Source organism: Brassica oleracea, chromosome C9, assembly GCF_000695525.1.
Source record: "Brassica oleracea var. oleracea cultivar TO1000 chromosome C9, BOL, whole genome shotgun sequence".
Lineage (NCBI taxonomy): Eukaryota > Viridiplantae > Streptophyta > Magnoliopsida > Brassicales > Brassicaceae > Brassica > Brassica oleracea.
In genome coordinates, this window is record NC_027756.1 from 26,938,366 (window position 1) to 26,949,022 (window position 10,657).

The 10,657-nt window shown below is 37.3% G+C and overlaps 1 protein-coding gene across 1 annotated transcript; it reads right to left on the reverse strand.

Moving 5' to 3' along the window:
• Window positions 1-6,861: 6,861 nt before the first annotated feature.
• Window positions 6,862-9,660, reverse strand: LOC106316395 (probable serine/threonine-protein kinase At1g09600). The gene is made up of 7 exons (XM_013754273.1): window positions 9,049-9,660; window positions 8,684-8,968; window positions 8,285-8,602; window positions 7,981-8,208; window positions 7,678-7,778; window positions 7,292-7,595; window positions 6,862-7,201 (listed from the first exon to the last, which is right to left on the reverse strand). The coding sequence occupies exons 1-7, from the start codon at window positions 9,487-9,489 to the stop codon at window positions 7,034-7,036; spliced, it is 1,845 nt and encodes a 614-aa protein (XP_013609727.1). The 5' UTR covers window positions 9,490-9,660; the 3' UTR covers window positions 6,862-7,033.
• Window positions 9,661-10,657: the final 997 nt, after the last annotated feature.

Sequence of the window (10,657 nt, forward strand, 5' to 3'; positions counted from 1 at the left end):
AATAAATAAGATGTGGGTTTAAACAAAGACGTCTTATTAATGGTCGGAGAAAAAACGTTCGGTCGGTTACAAGGGAAAAGAAGAGAGTGCGACATAAAGGAAGCCGGTGGCTCGATGAGCTACCGAAAAAGTACAACTAACAGCGAGATGAAGTAAAGGTGAAAACCCTAGCCGCCAAGTGTTAGTCAGTGATTTCGGATCCTTTTCTCGTTGTCTCTCCTTTCCCTTATATAGACGTCCTGATACCTCGTCCTTGACCTAATTTACGCCATTTTGGTATGCCTCCTCTGCTGGGCCGAGAAGCCCATAGGCGTCCGAGCAGCCGCTGAGCCGAACGTACTTCAGTCGATGATGATCAACTAAAAGTACTCAAGAGTCAAGCCGAGAGACCTGACTCTCGAGCTGACCGATCGAGCCGTCGCTCTTCCTAATCCGGGCCAGGCCTTCCTATTCCTCGGGCCTTGTGGGATGGTCAAATCCATCCTCTACATCTACCACTGGATCCAGTAACGGCCTTCGATCTAGGAGATGAAACTCTAGCGCTCCTATGGATTTGAACACCAGCGGAAGGAAGGAGCACAGGAGGAAAATCGTCATCATTTGACAAACCGTTGGGAATCATTACGGATTTACGGATAACGGTGTAGGGGGTAAAAATATTTTCTAAAATCTCTTCAATCGAAGATGCCGTCAAAAAAAAAAAAAAGGAAGCAAATAAAAGATGAGAAGATTGAACCAAAATCACAAAAGAGTAAAGGCATAGAAAAAGAATATAAAGATAGAGAAAATCACAACAATTGTGAAAAGAAGTGGGAATAAATAAATAAAACTGATGCACAAGCAATATAAACATAGAATGCAAAGTAAATGTGTGTGAGAGAGAGAAACCTTTAATTTCCTTCAAATGACAAGAGTGAAGAGTGAAGAGTGAAGAGTGAAGAGTGAAGAGTGAGAGAAGAAGACAAAGGGTTTATATCTCCACAAAAGAATGAAAACATATGCCCACGCTAAATCAATTTAATTTACAAAGAGAGAAAATCAAATCTCTTAATTGCAAACAATCAAACGCCAAGCCAGAGCATTAATAACTTTTAAGGATCAGAATCTTGAACCGGGCTTTGAAAATCATAAACCACCACTACAAATACGTCATCAAGTCGGAATCAACACCGCAAGTGGCAGAAGATATGAAACACTCCAGACTCGAGGGGGCTACTGTTGGAAATGGGTTTTACCCAATTCTAAACCTGATTCAATAATCTAGCCCAATATTCAAAGATCTCAGTAAGGAGACAACAAAACATAAAAGAACAAAGGTCCATCAAGTCCAAAGGAATTAAACATTGCTTCGACATCGAACTCGAAAAATAGAAGAAACTAGGCAGTTAATGACGACTTGATCGCCCTAGATTCACGATGAAGATCAAGCTTCCATTAAGATTCACTTAGAACCAACTATAAAAGAAGAAAGAAGACGAAGGAGAAAGGGATCTTGGCCTTTTAGACATCCTCTCTAATCTTAAATTCTATAATTTATACTCCGAGATGTTTACAATCATATAATCACTTTCACTTTTGTCTATATCATCTTCTACGATCAATAGTATCATATTTTCACAATCAAATCATAACTAAAGCTATTTTATTCAAGATTCAAGATCTCATGACTACAAAATAACATATATCCCTAGGGGACAGAATGGAACTACAAAGAATTTAGCTAGAAAAGCGAGATCCTTTAATAGGGACATTTGCTTTGTTGGTTATTATGTTTCGGTTTGGTTATCCAGACCACCTCAAGTTTGAGTAATAGAATGACTTTTTGTCTTATAAAAACTATTTTATTCATTTCTTGTTAATATGTAAGACCAAACTCTAACCCTAATATTTGAGTGGATTCTAAGATCCATCAACTTAGAGCATCTCCAATGTGTTACTCCATTTTTTACTGTAAATTGGTGTAATACCAAAATAAAGTTTAGTTTTACTCCAATGTATTACTCCATTTTTTACTCCAAAAGTGAATATTCCAAAATAATTCCACTTTGATTTAATTAATAATTGTTAGTAATACCTTCTACTTATAAAAAGTTACAATAAACATAAATATATATATATATAAATATATATATATATATATATATATATATAAGATATCATATTTTAGTTCAATAATGAACATTAGAATATTTTTTCCACAAATGGTCAACAAATGTATTTTATAATGAATATTTTGTTTTAATGTTGGTCATTTTTATCGTTTGGACAATACTTCACCGATCTTAGCGGTTTTAGAAATGATTTACCGGATTATTAAATCACTTATATTTTATGTTTAGTTTTGATATTTTGTATAATTTATGCACTTTTATTTAAAATTATTAAATAATTTCTTTTGGAAATCTATTTTCATGTTATTGTATTATTTTACAATATTTAAGTACTAGATAAAAATGAAGAAAAAAGTATGAAATGGACTAATGAGTAAGACTACTCCATAAATCGAGTAACCCTAGTCATTAATCCATTTTGAAGTTAAAAATAGAGTGGGGTTGGAGCATATTTTACTCCAAAATAATGTTTGGAGTAGAAAATGAAGTAGTGCTGGAGATACCCTTAGACAATGATTATCGGGGGGATTTTAGATGGAGTTTTTAGTTTATTTAGGAATTAAAGAAAAAGAAAAATGGTAATTACCATAAGCAACATATCTTAAATAGGTAACACAAGAGCCGCCTCTTATATGACACGCGTCGCTTTATTACTCTTCTCCCCTATTTTCTCTGTTTCGTTTCTTTTGCCTTTTCTCGAGAAAATTCCAGAGAGAAAATATTGTGATTACAAATCTGATCATGGAGATGGAGTCATCAAAGGTTCAAGAAGATACAGACCAGAAAACTGATCCGTGAGTACTAATCCAGCGATGACCTTCGACGAGGTTCCATGGAACGCAGCAAGAGCTTCGTCAAGGCCTTGCATGTTTCCGTTTCTTTAATCTCTCTCTATCTTCGCTGCATATTCTTTTGCTTCTGTTTGATTAGATTCTTTTTAAAAAAATAAAAATCTATGAACATGATTTGTCTGAGTCAGATCCATGATCTCCTTGTATGCTCTCAAGGCTTTGTGATCCAATGATCTCTAATAGCTTTGTAATTTGTTCCAACAATTGGTTGTTGTTTAAGAATATATATGCTCTGTTTTTTGTTAGGGTGTTGGACAATTTAAAGGACTATACTGTAAAGACTCTTGTTAATTTTGTTGATCACTTGGGTACCGTTGCTTCCAAGCTTACTGATCTCTTTGATCAGCAGAGTTCTGACATTTCAACTATGGAGATGAGGGCTTCTTGTGTTAGTCAGGTAAACAAGACTGGCACTCATTGACCTAACCCTTTTGTAGACGTTCTTTGTTATTAAGGTTTGTGTGTGTCTTGTTTTTGTCAGCAACTCCTTACTTGCCGGACTTTGTTAGTCCTCTCAGACGATCTGAATCAAGACAGAATCATTGCAATGCGCCAGAAGGTGAGTTTTTGTGTTTCCACACAGCTCATCATTTTCATGTGGCAGAGTGTTTTATTTATATAGTTTGCCACCTTTGATTAGTGGTGCCTTTGTGAGATTGACCTTGAGGATTACTTTTTTGTTCTACTAACCAGGTTGTTCCAGAGCATCCAGAGACACATTTACTTGAAGGAACCAATGGACAAGGTCACCTCCGCTGCCATTCCTCTTGCCTTGGCTGCATCTTCTCTCTACATGATTGTAAGTTTGTATCTGTTCCATTTTCTTGTTTTTTTTTTCAGAATTGTGTATTCATGTTTTTCCATGTTTTCTTAGAATATGTTATGTTCTTCACTGAATAGTTTTGATTAAAGTTTATATCTGTTGTCATTCCTCTTGCCTTGATTGCTGTTACTAAGTTCTTTAATAACCTGTTAGGCTGGTACTGAACTTCTTAGGATCTTGCTTCCTTTCACTCAACAACACTATTGTTCTGAGTTAGGTCTCAAATTGCAGGTCAATTGCTCCCTGTGTTTTGCATATCTATAAACATCTATATGCTTGTATCCAATCTTCATGAACCATATACATGTTTGAGCAATGTTTAATTTTTTTTTAAGAACCTCTAAGTAAGAGACTCCCATTGGAGCACAAAATCAAAGTATTTCTTAGCTAAGGTTCTTAATTACATTTAATTAATAAAATAATCACTAAGAGACCCTAAGTGAGATTGTGGGTTAATCATGCTCTTACGTAGTTTTTGTTTATGTAAATGCACTTCTGTGTAAGCATCTTTATCCTTGCAACTCATTATGGGTTGCTTAGTAATATTTTAGTAGTATTTAAGAAGTAAATTATGCTAAGAGACTTGGGTAAGCAACTTCCTTATTTTGCTCCTCCATTGCAAGTCTCTTATATTTGGTTGCTTAATTTTTTTTAACAATTTTTATTAAAATTTAAATTTTTTTATTACATAAAACATAATAAAAGATAACATTTTAAACATAGATTTTTTTAAAAAAAAACTTGAAAACAACAGTTTAGTAAAATAAACGATAATTATTTGAAAGAAGCATCCGAACTTAGTTGTTGTCATCACCATCCCCAAATTGACGCCATATATGCTCAACCAAATCATGTTTCAGTTGTTGATGCATTGGTTTATCACGAATTCTTGCTCGAGCATCCATCGTATTTGCCACCCCATTTATGTTATCTCGATCAAAATCGCTCTCGACATGTGAACTTCCATTTTCTTCTCCTTGGATGAACTCTGCAAGATTATATTGAGTGTACCCATTTCGTTCGTCTTCTACTATCATATTATGGAGTATGATACATGCTCTCATAATCTTCCCGATTTTAGCTTTATCCCAGAACAGCGCTGGATTTTTAACAATGGCAAAGCGAGCTTGCAGGACTCCAAAAGCACGCTCGACATCTTTTCGGACATGTTCTTGATGTTGAGCAAATAAAACTGCTTTTGGCACTTGTGGTAAACGAATAGATTGGATAAAAGTAGCCCATTTCGAATAGATACCATAGGTGAGATAGTAAGCCATATCATACTGTCTTCCATTAACAGAGAAAGTGACTTTCGGAGCATGACCTTGAATTATGTCATCAAAAACAGGTGATCGATCAAGCACATTGATATCATTTAACGTACCTGGAGGTCCAAAAAATGCATGTCATATCCAGAGATCGTATGAAGCAACCGCTTCTAAAACGATTGTTGGTTTATCCTAACCACGAGAATATTGCCCTTTCCAAGCGGTCGGACAATTCTTCCACTCCCAATGCATACAATCGATGCTTCCTATCATCCCGGGAAAACTTCGATACTCTCCAACAGCAAGTAGACGTTGAAGATCAGCCGGTATTGGTCTTCTTAAGTCCTCATCGCCGAACAAATTTATTATGCCTTCCATAAATTTTTCTACACATAACCGAGTTGTTGTTTCACCGAGTCGGAGGTATTCGTCAACCATATCACCCGCAGAACCATATGCTCAACAAAATTTGCTGCCTCTGCGTATGGAGTAAAATCCATATCAGGAAATGGCAAGGGAGAGAAGAAGAAAATTGAAAAGCTGGAAAGAAAGAGAAGAAGGAATGCAGAGAAAAGTAAGAGGAGAACAAATTTAAATTCAAACATTCATCACACAACCAACCAATGCATTCATCACACCCAACAACCTAAACGACTTGACATTTTTCTAACTCATTCAACACACTTCACCTTCAATTTTCTATCTAACCATCAGTTCTATTAAATTCCATACACAACCATAACAATACACTAACCAAAGCATTGATTACCCTCGATTCAATTCCTAACAGAAGCTAATTCAATGCTTTTCATTTCATTACACTAACCAAAGCATTAACACTAACCTGAGAAGCAATTGAAGTCCTTTGTTCGATGAACCTTCCTCAAGTCTCTTTCTACAGAACATGACGACAGAGATTTGATCACTCCATCTCACCACACAAAGACAAAAACAAAAAGAAAAGAATCAACAGAAAGCAAACAAATCAAAATTCTTAAAGTTAGCAACAAACAAATCCCAATTGTTCAACAAAAATTCTTAACAAGAATTAAAGTGGAAACAAATAAAAGAGGAAACTTTACCTGATCGATACGAGGAGACCCACCAACAGAGAGCTTCTCCGTCGCCGTTGTGAGAGACGGAATCGAACTAACAAACACACAAAACTTTCGATCAGAACGAGAATAACCCTAATCTAAGACATGCATGATATAAAAGAACACAATATCATCTTTACCTTTAGATTCCCGGAGAGCCACAGAGAGATAGCGGGTCCTCGCCGTCGACGAGACCCACGGAGAGGGAGAGAATCAGCGTTCATGCCGTCGACGAGAGACACCGAGAGAGAGCGGTCCATCGCCGTCGCCGTCGAGGAGGCACAGAGAGAAACCGAATCGCCTTCGGTCGAGAGGTTTCGAGAGATAGATTGAGAAAGAACCGTGAGATGAGACGAAATCGACGACCCCTCTCTCCTCTCTCATCTCTCGTCCCAACACGTGTCCAAGAGCGTAGTTGCTTGAGTGGGTTTAATTAGGCAACGTTGTTATTGTTAATTTGGGTTTTTTATTTTCTTTTAATCCAATATTAGCCTAAGCAACCTACTAACAACCATAGATAAAGATGCTCTAAGTAAGAGACTCCCATTTGAGCACCGGGAAAAAAAACTTATATCTGCAGAATTACTTGCACAACTAAACACAGTTCCTAAATAGTACACACACACTTATTTGCTTCTCCAAGCCACATGAAAATGTGAGGGAGAGAGAAATCAAAGAGTTTCCATGTACAATGACCACATAATTACAGAGCTTAGTAGCACAAGCATAGCTGTGGCGGCAACGGCCTGCTAAAAGATGTTGAAGAACCGTCGCTAATGCAGCATAAAACCGAGTAGCAGAGCCCGACAGCCATGGTCAGACTTCCTTCTTCCAGTTCAGGTGATGTTTTTGGTGTTACGAAAGCTTCACTCATGTCTTCTATTTATGAACCTGTTTTGTGATTTTTCTTTGTTGCAGATTTCTCAAGCCGCGATTTCCTTACAGCCTCTTGGATTTGCCTCTCATGCTCTTTCAGAATGTCCTCAATGTTTCCACCTGGAGGCATCAATGGACCAGAACAGTGCATTCTGTTCTTCTTGCGTCTGTATGTCTGTAACAGCATGAGCAACAAAAAAAAAAACATATTATGAACAATTATCTAAAGGGGGGAAATTATAGCTTATATGTTGACTTTTATTACCGTCGTGGGTTCAATGGCTGCATCATCTTTATATGAAGGAGACAAGTATCTTGCTGTGACTGGCACATTGCTAGATCGGGTAGCTTTCAGCTCTACTACATTGTGCCTAGAGCTTTCGTTTTTACTCCATGTTGCTGTTATACTTGGGTGAATCATTGAATTGGTATGAGAAAATCCTTTATCTCTATCGCCTCTTCCCGTCTCTCCTCTCGACCCTGTTCTACTGGCTTCCTCAGGATTAAAATCTCTCGAAGCTTTTCTCACCAATTCAGCTTCACGTCCCTTCACAGTTTGGGCACGTTTCCTGAATTTATATAAGAAGATATGCTTAGAACTTTGCATGAAATGAATCAATGTGGGAAGAATATGAAACATTATTCACATACCTTCTTGCTTCTTCATCACGGACCTTTGCATCAAGTTCCTTGCTTGGAGGATACTTGGGCAAAATTGATACGTCGCAAGGGAGTGGTTCGGTTGTGAAGAACTAGAGAAAAGAGAAATTTAAGGTATGCTTTCAAAAAATGATTTAGGAAAGTGAAATTAATCTTTTTAATCACAAATTTAAGGTATGCTCTCAAAAAAAAAAAAAAAAAAAAAAAAAAAACTAGAGAAAATAGAAGACTAGTGTTTTAGTTGAGGAAATCAAGAACTGCTAGCATGATAAATAAGCACAAGGATATATTTACCTTGCTGTTTAGCGTTGATGAAGTTGAGCCTCGCTTCTCTGGTTCTAAGGATAGAAGCTTGTCAACAAGAGCTAGAGCAGAAGATGGCAAACTCTTGAACGTCTCCAGAAGGACACGTTTGTAAGGTTGTTGTGGTTTGAAACTTGTCGCAAGTGGTAGCTTTGTCTTCAGCCAGTAATCATCGGATGGTGAACCACACAACTTGAAGATCTTATGCATTTGCTCCACCTAAAAGACATTGCTTGGAATCAATAAATTAAAGAGATGAATTGTTATGGGGATTCAAAGAACTGATGATGTTCACCTCTGTTCTTCCGGGCATGATTGGTTTCCCTAAGAAAAGTTCTGTTAGAATGCAACCAACACTCCACAAATCTATGCCGGCTCCATACTCTGTAGCTCCAAGAAGAAGCTCAGGGGCCCTGTACCACAAGGTGACTACACGGCTCGTCAGGGGTTCATCTTGATCTGGATGATAGAAACTCGCCAGACCAAAATCTCCAATCTTGAGGACTCCATCATTGTTCACCAAGAGATTTGAACCCTTAATGTCGCGGTGGAGGATTCCTCGGCTGTGGCAATGTTCAAGACCGCTAAGCAGCTGTTTCATGTAACATTTGATCTGCGAGAAGCAACCATGGTTATTAGTCCATCATGGTTCCTTGTTAACTTTTTTTCGGACAAAATGAAGCATTAAATGTACCTGAGGTTCTGTGAATTTGACACCGGGTCTAAGAGCGAGACCAGAAAGATCATGCTCCATGTACTCGAACACAAGGTACAAGCTTCCAGAGAGTTTTGAGGTCACAAGACACTCGAGCTTCATAACGTTTGGATGGTCAAGTTTCCGCAAGATGTTGATTTCCCTAGCCATGAATCTCACACTCTCAGGATCCATATTTACGAATCTAACCTTCTTCATGGCTACCATTTTACCGGTCTCAAGATCACGAGCTCTGTACACGGTACTATAAGTCCCTTGTCCAATCTGAAAAAGACATATAAGTTTAAATATTAATACATGCCGTGAAGAGCTTCAAACCAAAGATTAGGGCAAAAGAAACTAACTTTTTCCAACTTCTCAAAGGATTCGGCCGGACGAGGAACCCAACCCTTGATGGCTTCACCTGCAACAGAGGTTAACCAAGAAGGCCATCCAGCTGCAGTGAGCTCAGACTCGGGGCTACTTGAGATAACATTACTCGGGGGCTGCTGAAACAATTGAAATCCTCCACCTGTTCCAACATCTGCTGTTGAACATCTCCGGTGGGACCTCGTGGGTCTCTCCACAATCACCGTTTTACCATCACTATCGTCTATAGGAACAATCAATCCGCTGCCCCGACCAGATGCTTTATGCGATGAGCTTCCGTTCACGGATTTATGTGAAAAGTCATCTTTCTGGGAGGTTGTAGGCGCAATCAATTGAACTGAGGATGTTTCTTGAGGTTTAACATTAACTTCTTCTTCTTCTTCTTCTGTATTTCTTTTTGAGAAGATGCAACCCATAATACTCCAGACAAATCACAATCTCCGTGTGCATCAAAAACAAATACTATCTCCTGATTGATCCCCAAGTATAAAACCCAAGAATCTCAGGTTCATCAGATGGAAGACAGAGGATGATCAAGAGGTAATTGAGTCTCTCAAAGGTTATGTGTCAGGAGGGTTCGTTTGATCTATATGAGGATCCAGGTGAATAGGAATATCTTTTCTATGTAAATGTAAATGGCAGAGGAAGGAGAGAGAGCCAAATGTAGAATCAATGACTTTTCAGAAATGGAAACGCCCTAGTACAATGAGAAATTCTAAAATCACAGGAGAGAAGACTTGTAACTCAAGAAACAAGAGATGAGGACGAAAAGAAGCTTTTGTTTTTTCCGTTAAGTCACTGCATGGTGGTCAAAAAGTTGCAGCAAACTCTGTTCGTCGATAACGAAAATCCGGAGAGAGAAAACTGAAGAACAGAATGTCATTAATCTTTAGGACCATGAGAGACTGATTCGTTTTTGTTTCGCGAGAAACTAGGAGGAGCCCTAGATTCTGTGGAGTAGACAATTCAAAAGATCTAGCTCTCTCTTTGTTTTTCTATTTTGGGGTCTTTAAGAAACAGTTTAACGACTTTGCATGAGGTAAAGATTTGATCCAACGGTCAAATATGAGAGATGTTTGTTGTTTTCTGTTGTCGTTATGACAATGACCCACGTAGAATCTTGTCTGTCAGAGATAATGGGACCCACTTTCTCTATGTTTATGTTATCCTTTCGAACATGATCTCAAGCAGTGTTGTAAACAGCGTTCATTACGCCTTAGATAACTTTTACATACGGATATATCTTTTTATACGAAATATAAGTATAAGACATAAATATATTTTAAATCCAATTTTATGTATAAGTATATAGTTTAACATATATAATCAATTATAAAAATCAAAGCCATTTTAAATATGTAAAGATGATAAATTTAAAATAATTTTGAAACAATTGTACTGATATCTACAATTATATAAATATATAAAATAAGTAAAAGTAATATAAATAATAACATTAATAAAACATAATAATAATATTAATAGCTTATTTTTCTGAATATTAATGCTTAAAATCCGTCTAGGCATCCGCGTAGATCACATATTGTCCGCTTAAACGCTATTATTCGCCCGAATTATATAAAT

Bases quoted from the DNA above. Each gene is read 5' to 3' on its own strand.
- LOC106316395 (XM_013754273.1), bottom strand. From the start codon at position 9,489: ATGGGTTGCATCTTCTCAAAAAGAAATACAGAAGAAGAAGAAGAAGAA. The intron at 8,603-8,683 runs GTACATTTAATG...TGCTTCTCGCAG, and splicing joins TCAAATTCACAGAACCTCAG to ATCAAATGTTACATGAAACA. The intron at 7,779-7,980 runs GTAAATATATCC...TCTTTTCTCTAG, and splicing joins CATCAACGCTAAACAGCAAG to TTCTTCACAACCGAACCACT.